Source organism: Limulus polyphemus, unplaced genomic scaffold, assembly GCF_000517525.1.
Source record: "Limulus polyphemus unplaced genomic scaffold, Limulus_polyphemus-2.1.2 Scaffold512, whole genome shotgun sequence".
NCBI classification, from domain to species: Eukaryota; Metazoa; Arthropoda; class Merostomata; order Xiphosura; family Limulidae; genus Limulus; species Limulus polyphemus.
In genome coordinates this window covers 277,698-293,601 of record NW_013666122.1, presented here as the reverse complement: position 1 = coordinate 293,601, position 15,904 = coordinate 277,698, and the positions used below count along the sequence as shown (strand labels likewise).

General features: G+C 34.9%; 1 protein-coding gene across 2 annotated transcripts in view; it reads left to right on the top strand.

The window, feature by feature from the left end:
- Positions 1-15,904, top strand: part of LOC106458774 (ubiquitin-like-conjugating enzyme ATG10) — a 68,691-nt gene that overhangs the window by 42,229 nt on the left and 10,558 nt on the right. For both annotated transcript variants that reach the window (XM_022385099.1, XM_013918322.2), the window contains 2 exons: positions 2,411-2,516; positions 12,385-12,482. In XM_022385099.1, the coding sequence (XP_022240807.1) occupies positions 2,411-2,516; positions 12,385-12,482 (204 nt within the window). The remainder of the gene's footprint in view (positions 1-2,410; positions 2,517-12,384; positions 12,483-15,904) is intronic.

Genomic DNA, 15,904 nt, shown 5'->3' with positions numbered 1-15,904 from the left:
CTGAGAAAATAAGCAAACAAACAAACAAAAAATCTCAGAGTTTTAGTAGTATATAGATAGATTCTTCAAGATTATGTTTTTTGTCATCTTATGCCCTTTAATGAAGATGGGAACATTGACAGGGAAATAATATAATAGCCAATGCTCGCCGAGAGGTTTCATTTATAAAATTTTGTTGTTGTTCTCGACTTGATTTGTATTTTATTACCTGGTCTCTATAGTTACAATTTGCAAATAGTCAATAATATTGTAGGTCCATTTTATTGTTGTTATTTCTACGCGCCGTTATAATACATTTTCGTCTTATATTGCTGTATAGAAGATATTTTAAGGTGATTCATCAGGTGGAAAACGAAGTTTTATAGCAATGGAATGTACGAAAAGTGACTCGAAAAACGGCGCTAACTCGGTAATTCGTGGCCCGATTTTAACGAAACTTGTTTTATTATGTTTATATTCTCATTTTTATTCTCATTTCATTACAAATATGGTGCTATTGTGCATCGTTTTTGCTATATTTAATTACAATCAAGCACACAAACAAACAATCTCAAAGTTTTAGTAGTACATAGATAGTGTTACGTCTCCGTTTGTTAATTAATTTTCCGTAACTTCGTTCCGACTGAAACTTTAGCGACACAAGCCCTTACTTAATAAAACTGGTTTATTCTTTCTGAATATAACTTCACGATACACTTGATTTCAACATTCGCGCTAAAACAACCGCTAAAACGAACGATAACTTCAACAACACTTTCTCACTGCAGATCAATTTCTCACTACCTACACACATTGTTGTCCGTCACGTTGTGAGCGTCTTATATATATACCAGACAAACATATATCTAGTAAATGCTAGGGCATTCACGAAGGTTCGAGAGAAGTGGCGTGACACTAGTCACGTGACCTCGTTGACGCAACAATAGATATTAGGCCTATTGGTTTCCAGTGCTTCGCCATCTATAGACATTTAAACCGTAACTTTTAAAGCTTTTCAAGCGTACATAAATAATCATTTTTCCTACACAATGGGCTATCTTTGCTCTGCCCACCACGGGTATTGAAACTCCATTTTCTAGCGTTGTAAGTTCTCAGACATATCGCTGTGCCATTTGAGGGCGTAGATAAATAAAATACTAGAGAATTAACAATAGGCCTTTTGGGCAGTGACTTTCGGGGGGTGGTAGAAATGTTAACCTGAAATAGTATTTTTACATACCTATTATTTGCATTGCAAAATGGACAAATTAAGAGTATGTGTTTGTTGATAAGCGCAGATCTACACCAAGGATAATCTATGCTTGCCCGTAGTGGGTATTGAAACTCAATTTTTAGTGTGACAAGCCTTCAGACTTACTGGACAGCCATAGAAGTGGGGGTGCAAGACGAATGTGAGGGGGAAAATATCTGCAGTTTATGTAATTTTTTATCAGAAATGTTAGATCTATTGGTTTCGAATGCTTCCCGTATTTGACCTTTAAACCATATGTTTTAAAGTTTTATGCTGCATATATGAATAGTGTTTTAGGGAAATCTTATGTCTCGTCTCTCGTCCAACTGACGAGTTTTTTTATTGAATGAAGGGTCTCTTGTGGAAGACAAAAAATAAATCAGAAATGCTGTTTATATTTGGAATCTGATATGGATAAATTAAGACTCGGGTGAAGAGGGTGGAATGCAGTATATATGATTTTTGGGTATTTTCCGTTTGGTGCCCATCAACAGATCGTTTTGAAAATAACACCAGTAATGCAATAAAATAAAATAATTATTAACAAAACATTATATGATATTTATTTAGCGAATTCTGTAATATTAAACAATATGTTTTTGAATAAATCTTCATCTTTGTTTCTATTTCTCCAGTCCCCCAGTGGCACAGCGGTATGTCTGCGGATTTACAACAATAGAATCCACGTTTCGATACCCATGGTGGGCAGAGCACAGATAGCCCATTGTGTAGCTTTGTGCTTAATTACAAACAAACAAACAAAACTATTTCTCCATATAAATTCACAAAGATAAGAGTCAAGCATTTGGCGACGAGTTCCGTATTGACGCTTTTGTACTGTTGGTGGGCACCAAACGGTAAATATCCTGATATTTTATTTGTTTCCAATAATTCGGCAATATTTTAACGTTTAAACGGCCACGATCATGGTTTAACTTAAGGACTGGACTTTTTTTTTTAAATCTTTTTCTGTTTTTATCATCTCGTAGTTTCGTAGAACTCGTAGAAATTACTATCGGTGAAGTGTAGAAAAGTATTGGGCGTAAAGTTTGAGTTTATAACGTAAAACAATCCTTAATATAAACATGTATACACACATTTCCTTTAAAAAATCATAATTTAACAGGACTAAATTGCTGAAGCTTCTATATGTCGTATCTAAGTTCGTTTTGTTTTCAGGTGCTGGCTAGCGACGCTAGTAATCGATTGGTGACGTTCGAGTACCACGTGATTTACAGTATCAGTTATTCCGTTCCTGTTTTGTACTTCACAGCTTGGAGACAAGGTAGATGGATGGTTTGATAAATTTGATAAACACGTAAAAACAAAACTGTATGTAATATGAGTCAACATTGAAAATTGCTAAATGGTAGCACCAGATTGGCAAAATACGGTACATGTAATAAAAGTTGAATTAAAAAACTAGTACTAAGCTATAATTCATTAAATATTGCCGAACGGGAAAATTAACGCTAATTAAAAAAAAGAAAGAAAGGTAACAAGAAAGAAATTATGAATATAAAATTAGGTTGATAGAAAATAAAGCAAGGTGATCGTAAAATATGGTTCAGTAAGAATTTTAATTTACCGTGAAATATAATTTTTGAGACGTACATATAAAATACAAATTAGGCCTAATTGTTGTTCCCTGGTGGACTATTTAGTGTTTCCGTATAGTCGTATGCTACTGTTTTATTTATAAACACCGAAGATGTTCAGCAACATTCCAAGTAATTTGCTAAATGTCATAGGTCATTAAGATCGATTAAAATACCTTCTCGTACAGATTCTCCGAGTAAAGCAAGGTATGCGAGTCGTCGTATACCTACGCACAATTGCAATTAGTTATATTTAAAACAATGCCGTAATTAATAATTGAAAATTCAAGCCATATTTTCTTTGTGTGTTTACGCCTCACACAGAGACGCTTTACATTGATTTATGGTGTCAAAATTTTATCGGAGTAGAGTAGTTACTTTTCAAGCACGCAAGTTGAGTAAATATCACAGATTAATAATATCGGTAATTTTAAGATTCGTACTTGTTTGACTGAAGATGGTTGTGTTTATTAGATAAATTACCTTATGTATTGTTCACCGAGTCGACTTTTAACAACAAACTTAATGAATTTATATTTTTCTAAGTATTGTATTGGATTTGAAATTTGTCGAATTTCTCTTAATTTGATGGGTTGAGAAGCTTTGGTTTTAGACACTTTGAGTGCGGATTGGCCCTGTGGTAAAGCTCTGGATTTCGAAGCTGGCGAACGCGTAGATACCAGAAAATATTTCTCAAAATGTAATCTGTGAGTGCGTAAAAGGAGTGACAGTCAATCCCAGCGTGGATGGTGGGTATTAGGGTGCAGTTGACTGGCTGCCTTCCCTCTGGTCAGTAGTCAGTAGTTCGAAATGAGGGGCATTCGACTGGCTGCCTTTCCTCTGGTCGGTGGTTCGAAATGAGGGATGGCGGCAGGTAGCCTTAGTATTTTTGCCATAAAATACCAATAAAAACTTTTTTCAGGGTGTAAGCATCGAGTTACAGCTTTAATATAATTTACACTTGAACAAGTTCATCGAATTAACCATTGTCGTTTCAAAAAAAAATGTTGAACTTTCTGCTGGCTGCTGGTGTACAAGCTTTCTTCCACTCAAGGCTTTATAGTTCAAGTTCTCAAGTTTCGTTTTTCTGCTAAACAATAGGACTCTTTACGAATTATACATCTTTTATTAAATGCCAGTTCTCAGAAAAGACTTCTGTTTGAATTAAATTCATATACTTCTTACCAGCACGATTTTACTGGTTACACCACCCGTCCTGTGCCCAAAGGATACTGCCTCAATAGGGGTCCTCAGGCAAGAGGGAGGGGAAGGATAGCAACAACGATGTCACCTGTGACGATGACGTCATAGTTCCAAAGTGTCACCAGAGGCCGTATTGCTAGGACAGGCAAAAGACAGAGAGAGCGTTGCAGGGCGTGAAGTTATAGTTCCACGATGTGGAACTAGAAGGAGCTAGCGTCATGAAAACGGAAGTTTTCGAGAGAACGGGTTGTTGGGGGCATGTTGTTAGACCACCATGACAAGCGGAAGTTATCTGGAAAGTTTGCAACAAAGTGGCACCAGACGGCACATTGGTGTGATGTAGCTCAACATGACATTATAGTAATAAAGTATCAAAACTAATAATTTAATCTAATTTCATACATATATATATGTTTGTGTGTGTGTGTTTACAGTTTAGCTTTATAAAGGCTGACAGTCCTGTAGAGCTACATACAGGTCTCAGCTTATGTTTTCATTCATACATCTATTTGTATTACATGTGTTTTACAAAGGCAGACAATGTTACTAAGAATAGTGTTTTTATAGATGGAGGATGATGAGCTCTAATTAAATCTAGACATTGTTGACATGTTGAGATAATGAGCTCATCATTCTCAGTTTGTAGAAACACTAGTCTTAGTAATACCATCTGTATGTGTGTGTGACCACATGACGACCTATGTACTTCTTAACAAGTAAGGTTTAGCGAGCTTGGAAGTGGTCTTGATGTCGGACAGTATAGATGTAATTACATGTAAAATTATTATTGATTTAACATAATAAACGTTATCGTTAGTAATGATAACATCTTTGGCCCATAGAAATTGTAAAACTTATGTAAGTGAAATGACATATTTTGTTAAGAACATAGTTATATGGTTGAAAACAAACTAGTTAAAGTGCATGATATTTAAATAAGAGTCGTTTTCAGAACAATAACTGTAAAAAGTGTGCTTAAATATAGAAACTAAAACTATAATCAGTAAGTTCAATCAAAATCGGTTGTGTATTTTTTGTCCTTTATCACAAGAAACAACAAAAGGAAATATTTTGTCAAGAAGATGATTATATTTATTAAGACAAACTTGCGAAACAGTAAGATTTTCGTAAGTTTGCCTTTTAAATAAGTGTCCTTTTCGGGATGATAAATGATTTGCATATAAAAGATCAGCAAATTTAAAAGTATGATTAAATATAGCACTAATGAATTAGTGAAGTGTTTTTTTATACATAAAGTGACTACATTGCCCTTAGATCATAAGTAAATCTAGCCATTGATTACATGTTGAGACACATTGAGAAATCTATGATGAAATCATCACTATTTTGGTTCCACTTCATGGAACTATGACATCATCGTCTCTGACGTTCAGTTGTAATGGCGGCCTAACACCGTGTCCCAAGAAGAACTGTTGAACTTGGACTTACAACAAAAAAGTATTGAAAGGACCATATTCGTCTGTCGGTGGACAATATTTTATGCTTATTATGGTTGTTAATATGTGCCGAAACGAAAACTATTATCTAAATTTGGATTCCCCAAAGATGTTAATGATATGTTTGTTCATGATTTTGTTGCAAAACGTTTTCATGTAAATATGCCCTTAGTAGATATGTATTTTTATGTAGATCAGGTTATAAAATCTTTATTGTGAAAATAATAAAGTGTTAAAAAAGAATTATCGTGTTACATTATACCAATAAAAGATTTACATATAATTAAATATAGACGTCCATCACATGTTGAGACAATGAGCTCATCATCCTCCATCTATAAAAATACTATTCTTAGTAACATTGTCCACCTTTGTAAAACACATGTAATATAAATAGATGTATAAATGAAAACATAAGTAAACTGTATGTAGCTCTACAGGACTGTCAGCTTTTGTAAGTTGTATTTAATGATTTACTTATAAAGCTCAACTGTAAACACATATATATGAAATTAGATTAAATTATTAGTTTTAATACTTTATTGCTATAATCTCATGTTGATCTACATCATACATCAGAAAGTGTTTGATAAGACTCCTCACAAAAGTCTTGTTACAAAAATTAAATCTGTGGGTGTGGGGGAAATGTTATTAAATTAGATAGAAAATTGGCTGGAGAGTATGAAGCAGAGATTAGTAATAAATGCAGTTAGATCTGACTGGATCACAGTTTGTGCCTCAGGGATCTGTGCTGGATCCTCTGCTGTTTGTGATTTATATTAATGATACTGATTTTGGAATGACTAAACAAAATTTTGAAATTTACAGCTGACATTAAGATTTTTGGGGTAGCTAACTGTATCAAAGATACTGCAGACTTGCAGGGAGATTTATATTATTTGATGCATTGGGCCATTACGTGGCAGATGATGTTTAACTATCTAAAATGTAAGGTAATGCATGTAGGTTTTACAATTTAAATGGGAATGCAATAAATACTGTGGTTGAAGAAAAAGATCTTGGTGTTGTGATTGAAAAATCGTTTAAGTCATTTAAACATTGTATTGTAGCTAGCAATAGGGTTTTGGGTAGCATCTATAGAAATATTGAATAAAAGACAAGTTATATTATTGTTTTACTGTATACATCACATTTAGAGTACTGTGTACAGTTTTGGGCTCCCTTCCTCAGAAGGACATTGAATTGTTGGAGAAGGTTCAGAGAAGAGCCACTTGGATGATACCTGGGATATAGTGGGATTGTCCTATGAGGAGAGACTAAAATATCTAATCTTGTTTTCTCTGGAGAGGAGAAGGGTCAGAAGGGATTTGATTGAGGTGTTTAAGATCATTAAGGGTATTGATAATATAGACCCATCAAACTTTTTGTGTTTAGCAGTGAAAACAATAGGACAAGGAGTCATAAATTCAAATTTTGGAAGCGTAGGAGTCGTCTTCAGTTTAGACAGTATTACTTTTCAAACAGGGTGGTTGGATTTTGGAATGAGTTGCCTTCAAGGTTGGTATAGTCAGGAAATTTAACTGGATGAATACATGAGTAGTAAGGAGTGGTTATAGTTGGGAGCTGGAAGGGACATCCTTGATGGGCTAACAAGCCCCTTTTCGTCACTTTAAGATTTTATGAATTTATAATATATTTTTAATATGTGTTCATTTAAATGGTTTTTCTTTTAACTACGCGAGGACTGTTTGTGGAAAGGTAACTGGTCAATAGCATTCACTACAACTCTTGAGCAGCTCTTGTCTGACCGAATAGTTGGATTTGACTTTTACAACCCATACACGTCACCAATGTGCGGAGCGCAGTTTTGCGGCAACGGGACACGAACTCGGCACGCTGACCACCTGGTCACTCCCGGTCCTAACCTGATATAATTACGAAAAAGTGTTAAGTAATCGGGATTATTTTCACTGAAAAAAAAAAGTTATTGCTTTCCTGTTACGAAACTAATGTAAATTTTTAAGGACTAGTGATAGAATAGAAACATCCGCTGCTTGATTAGATGTAATCATATAACGCTTGGGCCTGGCGTAGCATAACGATTACAGTCTTTGAGGATTCGTGTTTCATGAACCGTTGACGCAATAAATGTAGTCCGTATTCTTGGGCCGTGGATATGCTATAAGACTGACAGTCAAATCCCACAATTTGATCAGAAAAAAAAGTAGCCCGAGAGTGGTCAATGTCTGTTTTGTTTTGAATTTCGCGAAAAGCTACACGAGGACTACCTGTGTTAGCCGCCCCAAATTTAACAGTAATAGATCAGAGGGAAGGCAACTATTTACCACCGTTGCATTATAACGCCTCCACGGCTGAAAGGGCGAGCATGTTTGGTATGACGGGTATTCGAACCCGCGACCTTCAGATTGCGAGTCGAGCGCCCTGACCACCAGGCCTGAGTTGGCTTTCTATTCGGTATATCAATTCCAAGTTAGGGACTTCTTTGCCCTTTTATAGCTTTTAACGAATTTCTGGAACAAAAGTACACAACTTAGTATTTATAATATTTTAAGTTTCCGGTAGGGGGCGCTGTATTGAATTCTTGTATCGAATTATCTCTTACCTTTGTTTGGTGGTTATTGTATGGAACTTCAACTTGTTTTTATCAAAAATGTCTGTCTGCGCTCTGCCCACCGTGGAGAATAATTGATCTACAGATCGGGAACTAAAATAAACTCCATTGGAACTTTTATCTACAGTTTTTGTTTATAAACTTTTATATCTGTATTACCGTAGAAACATCGGTTATATTTCATTGGACTGAGCGCGGCCCAGTTGTTAGCGTGCCAGAGTGTGGATTTGCAGCGGGCCCAGTGTTCGCGTCACGTTACTGCAAATAGAAAATCACGCTCCGCTCTTTGAGACCGTAGATGCGTTATAAGGATGGCAGTCAAATTCGACTATTCGGTCAGACTAGAGTAGTCCAAGAGTTGTCAGTTAGTGCCGTTGACTAGCTGCCTTCCCTCTGGTGTGTCAGCTCAAAATTAGGGATGCCCTGAGTAGCTTTGCGCGAATATCCGAAAACAAACAAATAAACATATCATTTCATTTCTATCCTTCTGTCTCCTCTTAAGAAATGTTTCGATGGAGATTAATCCGTAATATAATTTACAAACCTAATAACTAACTGTTTATTTGTTTGTTTGTAATTAAGCACGAAGCTACACAATGGGCTATCTGTGCTCAGCCAACCACGGGTATCGAAACCCGCATTCTATCGTTGTAAGTCCGCAGACATACCGCTGTGCCACTGGGGGGGGGCATAACTAACTGTTTGGTTTGTTTGTAATTAACCACAAAGCTACACAATGGGCTATCTGTGCTCAGCCAACCACGGGTATCGAAACCCGCATTCTATCGTTGTAAGTCCGCAGACATACCGCTGTGCCACTAAGGGGGGGGGGCATAACTGACTGTTTGTTTGTAAAAAAGTATTATTATTTTAAGAGCATTTTGTATCTGCCAGCTATAGAAAAGTTGTATTGAGTCAAACAAAGCCAATTAATCATTTGCAAGCAACTGAGCTTGTTAGACGTCTGTTTTTGTTCTGGTTCACTAAAGTGACTTTGGGTTCAATTACTTTTTCGTTAGTAACCTGTTGTAAAATCGTAAATATTCTAGTCTTCATTTATCATTCAGACAGCAAGTGATCTGATAATTAGCAGGAGACTGAATTATTCAGAATTGTTGTCTCCAGTTGCGGTACGTGCTGAAAGAAATCCGCGGAAACACTAGCGCCTCCACGTAGCGCAGATCGCACGCAATCTTGTAGTTAGAAGACATAATGGTTTGGTCGTTCCACGTGCTCTTAACGTTGGGGTGAGATTTGTGAATATATATATATATGGCCATTCCTAACAACAACAACAAAAGATAACCATTAAAGTACTACATCGATATATATAGCCATTCCTAACAACAACAACAAAAGATAACCATTAAAGTACTACATCGATATATATATATATGTTTTTTTTTAAATTAACGAATAAATAATGTCGAAATTCATAACGAAAGTATCGAACTCCGATAATTTGTGAGTGGAACTTATACTTGGCCTAAAATCATTAAACTCTCAAACTATCCCTTTGTTTTATATTTTAAATGATTTTGAGCATAAGAGTATCAGAAAGTATAATCACAGTTATGACTTGCAGTGCTTAAATAGTTGAAAAAACCACTTATAGATGGCACTATACAGTTGTTTTTGTTTTTCTTATGAAAATGTAGTTAGAGAGTAATTATAATTAATATTCCGATGAGAGCAAGCTACCTACTTAGAACAAAACTCAAATTCAACCTGGTAATGCGTGTAGCCAATTAAATATATTTTAATTATGTTATTACTCATAAACAGTGGAAGGTAATGTTTCATCAGTTCGGTTAACGAAAGTTTCGGCCGTAATCCTAATAATGTCTGACGACGTTCGGACAATTAGATTAATCCTAAATACATATATTAAGCTAACAATGTAAAACAATCTCTATAATAAAAGTATAATAATAAAAAATAAAATTACAAAGTAATAAAATTAGGTACATTTAACATTCAGTGAAAATAACAATACAAAAGCAGTGTACCTTATTTATGAAACATACAAGCACTAGCTGTTCGTTTCATGTACTGTTGCAGTAGACTAAAAAAAAGTGTTTCATATATATATTTAATAAGCTACGCCTATTTATTTACATTATAGAAACTATATATACCCAGAAATCTATATAAATATACGTGTATCTGTTATTTATACGTTCCACATTTCTTGATTAATCAGTACCAAACTTGACACAGTGATGACGCGAAGAAGGTCATGAGGGGAGGGGGAATTGGACCCCCCATCTAATTTCATATCTAATTTCGAAAAACTACCAGATCAGCACAACTTGGCACAGTGATACAGCATGACATGAGGAAGTTCATATGTCTGGGGGGGGGGGTTGAACCCCCATCTGATTTCGAAAAACTACCAGATCAGCACAACTTGACACAGTGATACAGAATGAAATGAGGAAGTTAATGAGGGGGGTTGACCCCATCTAATTTCGGAAAAAACTACCCGATCTGCACAACTTGACACAGTGATAAAGGATGACATGAGGGGAGTGGACCCTCCCGTCCAATTTCATGTTGATAGAATTCTTGAAAACAGCATGTCTTTCTTTTCTGTGTTGGTAGCTTTATGTATTTTTATTGCACTTTTAATGTTTATCGTGTTAAAAAATAGAAGCACAATTTCTTATCTTTTGTTACAAACGAATTTTTATTTCACCAGTCCAACCAGCTAGCAAATTTATATAAAAAAATTGCATTCTCTCTGAGGTAATGAATTTCTATAGAACTTTCTATATATGGCTTTTCTAAAAGATTTTGTTTGTTTGTAGTTAAGCGTAAAGCAACATACTGGGCTATCTGTGGTGTACCCACCACGGGTATCGAAACCCAGTTTAAGCCTTCCGACTTCCTGTCGTGCCACTGGGAGGGGGGAGAGCGTTTACTAAAATAGCTCCGTATTCCTAATGTAGTTTCTAAGCAGCTATAAGTTGGCACTTTATTAAAGGTACGAATAGCAAAACATGAAAACATTGTTAAATTAACGAATTGAAAAGACCTTTTGTGACACTGTTAATATCAGAGTAAAAAAAACACATGCCAGAAATAAATAGATTATTAACATAGTTATTACGTATGGTGATTAGACGACTTTTAGATATACTTCTATAAACCTTCGTCACTTTTTTTCGCTACTAATGTGATATTTTTCCAACATATAAACATTTCCTTTCCTCGAATGTGAACTTAAAACCTCTAGCGTACTAGAGAAGTCCTCTACCAACTGACCTTTCCTTAGTAAGGCTTTTTTTAAACTATCTTAACTATTCATCTTTATCATTTTTTTCACGATATATTTCAAACTTCGAATTTGATTCTAAGACCTCTCACACAGTAGGCGAGTGCTCTACCGACTGAGCTAAAGCACTCGATCTCACTATTAAGGAACTTTTTTTTTTAACAACTCAAACTCTTACGCCAGTTCACGAGGCAGTTTTCGCATTTTAACAAATTTCAGCACACACAAAAACCGAAGAAAAGCTTGTGTTAATTGTTCATATATCTTGTATAATTACACTTCGAAAAATAGTCTGTCTACAAATATTTCAAATTTGTATTTTAATTTTCGTAATTCTCTTTCACGTGTGAGTTACATATTTTTAGTTGTTTACTGTTGGATGCTGGGCAACGTACAAGAAAACTTGACTTTTCTACTTGACTTTCTATAGGGAAAAACGTAATTAATATACGATCGTTGAAACAGATTTTTGAAATATATGTTGTAACGTAAAAGGAAACGTGACTTTTCTACTTGACTTTGTGTACGGAAAAACGTAATTAATGTACGATCGTTGAAACAAATTTTTGAAACATATGTTGCAAGGTACAAGGAAACGTGACTTTTCTACTTGACTTTGTATAGGGAAAAACGTAAATAATATACGATCGTTGAAACATATGTTACATTTTCTTCACAAACTTACATCGTTGAAACACATTTTTGAAACATATGTTGCAACGTACAAGGAAATGTAACTTTTCTACTTGACTTTGTATAGGGAAAAACGTAAATAATATACGATCGTTGAAACATATGTTACATTTTTTTCACAAACTTACATCGTTGAAACACATTTTTGAAACATATGTTGCAAGGTACAAGGAAACATGACTTTTCTACTTGACTTTGTATATGGAAAAACGCAATTAATATACGATCGTTGAAACATATTTTACATTTTGTTCACAAACTTACATCTACTTAAAGTACTTTTTTCGTAAATTTTGTATTATTGGTATTTGAATTTAATTTTTTAATTTCAGATGGTACTCCTTTGTCTCTCGAGGAGGTGTGGGATCAGGTTCCTCGGTGTTATCAAGAACAGTTAAAACAACAACGCTGGTCTATTCTAACTCAACAGGTAAATTTCTAACAGCTTTGGTTGAAATTTAAGTCATATGAGAAAACTAAATAAAATATAATTGATCATAATTATAATAGCAATAAATAAATTCTATGGCTTGAATGAAATTTTGTACATTGCTCTTAGGGCCTGGCGTAGGCTTATGGTAAGCGTGCATAGTGTAAATCCTTGAATTCATGGTTCACGGCCCATTTCCGCAAAACTTGCCCCTCACTTTGGGGCCCTAAGTGCAATAAAAGAGTGTCGATCAAATCTCACTATTCGATCAGAGTAGTTATCGGAAAACCCGCGAAACAGGCCACCAGAGGGCGAAACAAGTATGTCGACCTCAGAGGAGGCGTAGAAATAATGACACCAGAGACGTTAACGTCATAGTTTCGCGAAGTATCACCAGAGAGCACGTTACAAGGACAGGGAAAAGACAGAGAGAGCATTGATAGGCGTGACGTCATAGTTCCACGAAGTAGAATCAGAGGAGGGGTAGAGATAACGATACCAGAGACGATAACGTCATAGTTTCGCGAAGTATCACCAGAGAGCACGTTACAAGGACAGGAAAAAGACAGAGAGAGCATTGATAGGCGTGACGTCATAGTACCACAAAGTAGAACCAAAGAGCGTGGCTACCTTGGGGAGTGGTGATATCATAGTTCGATACCAGAGGGCCTGTTACTGTAGACGGATTGTGTTACTAAGGTATATAGACAGATGATGTTATTAAGGTTCTATAGGCGGACGGTGTTACCAAAGTTGTGTAGACAGACGGTGTTACTAAGGTTTTATACAGAGGGCCTGCTACTATAGACAGACGGTATTACTAATGTTTATAAGAGGATGCTGATATTTAGGTTCTATATGTGAATACCGTTACTATAATCGGATGTTGTTACTAAGGTTTCTATAGGCGTTACTAGGTGGAGTATGTATGTTTTACATAGGTGGATAGTTCCATAAGATTGCATATAGATTTCAACTTATGTCTATGTTTATTGCATGCATTTTACAAAGGTGGATGAGTTTAACATGATTGTGTTACAAAGTTTATATAGGCGGATATTGTTACTATGTGTGTGTCTTACAAAGGCAGACAGTGTTTAACAGGATTGCACACATACATTTAATTGTGTTTGTTTTACAAAGGTGTTTCTATACTTCCGTAAGACAACATGAAGGGTTCAACATGTCTCATCTTATTTTTCATTTACTTGTGTTTCTACTGAGTTGGAATAAACAAATAGTGATATGGACATAACTTGTATGAAAACGAATCCAATAAAATGATGCTTGTAGTATATTAGTGTACCAGAAGTTTTGTTAAGTATGCATGGTACTTGTTAATTTTACTTACATTATAGTATATTGGGCTATGAAGAAACTTGAGTTTTATATACGAAAATCAAAGAATTGTATAATTAATGTTATTGAAACATTATTTCAAAATCTTTGTGAGGGGAAACATCATTGAAATGATAACTTGATTTATAACTAAAGGTCCTTTAATGTTATGATCATTTGTAAAAAATGTATTTGGAAAACTAATAAATTTAAATGTACATAAAGTTTTGAATAATGCAGAAATAGAATTTCTGATTTGTATATAGAAAAGTAAATAAGCATCCTTTTCAGGACATTAAAAGTATGTAAAGTAAATTATTGTTTATAATAACTGCCTCATTCAAATGATGGACAATATGTATAAACTAATGTATGTTATAATAGTTGTATTGTTCAACTTGTGAAAATAAAACAGCAGATGTGTTAAAATCCTGAAGAACTATAAAAACATTGTGTGCCAAAAGTAACACTATCTTTACTAAGACCTTGTAACGATAACATCTTCGGCCCTTAGAAACACTGTAAAAAATATGTAAGTGAAAACAGTCATAATTAAATCTATACGTTTAAAATCAAATTGCCCCTAGTAAAACAATGCATACATAGAAAGTTAATAATAGCATCCACCTTTGTAAGGCATGCACTATATACCTAGTAAGACCATCTGCCTAAAGAAACATAACAAACTAGTGAAAGTGCAAGCTTTTATGTTAAATTATTGCATATTTAAATAAGCATCTTTATCATGACAATATTAATAACAAATTATGTATGATAAATCTTTTCAGTAGTAAGTTAAATTTATTAGTAACACTATCATTCTATAGAAACACAAGTGAATGAAAATTAATATTTCAACATGTTGAAATCTTCATGCTGTCCTATAGAAGTATAGAAACACCTCTATAAAACATATAATTAAATGTATGTGTGTAATCCTGTTAAACATTGTCTGCCTTTGTAAGACACACACACACACCTAGTAACAACATATGCCTATAAAACCCATGTAACACAATCCCGTTAAACACATTCATCTTTGTAAAACATACACAATAAATACATAAAGATAAGTTGAAATTTGTATGCAATCCTATGGGACTATTCACCTAGTAATGCCTATACAAACATCAGTAACAACACCCGCCTATAGTAACAGCATGCACATAAAGAACCTATACATAAGTTTCCTCTTATAAAAGTTAGAAATACTGTTCGCCTATAGCAGCAGGCCATCTGTGTAAAACCTTAGTAACACCGTCTAGCTACAGAATTTCGGTAATGCCGTCCGCCTATAGAACCTTAATAACACCACCCGCCTATAGTAACAGGCCCTCTGGTATCAAACTGTGATATCACCTCTTCCTATGGTAGCCGCGCCCACAGGTTCCATTTCGTGAAACTGTGACGTCATCATCTCTACCCGCGTCTGAGGTCGATACACTTGTGTCGCCTTTTGGCGACGGGTTGCGCGGGTATCTTGATAACTACTGATCAGATAGAAACTCCAGTGCTGGCGGTGGGTGCTGTTGACTAGTTGCCTTTCTTCTACTCAGACAGTTCAAAATTATGGAAGGTTAGGAGGAGATATCACTTGTATAGCTTTCTACGAAATTTTCAAATTAACAAGTATTGTTTTTGTTAAGACTTCAATATAACTTTCACTTCGAGTACATTTAGAGGCTAAAGCATCAGCTATTTCATGAAGATTTTGTGTATTTACTTTCTTACTTTGTTACGTATTAAAAGTTTGAAATATATGTTAGCAAAAAATTATGAAATCGTCAATAAATTAATGTCGCTTTGTTTTAGATGACAAAATCAGAACAACTTATATATCAAAATAAAACACTTATTAAATGAAATAGTCTCCATTCTTATCGATGATGCTTTTCCATCTTACAGTCTGGTTGTTAATGCCCTGATTAAAGAAATCACTTGACTTTGAAGCAAAAACATGTCGATGTCCTCTTTAACACCTTCCACATTTGCATACGTTTTTCCATTAAGATGTTATTGCAGTGAACGAAAAAGATGGTAATCTGATGGTGCCATATCTGGAGAATATGGTAATGGTGGTGGTG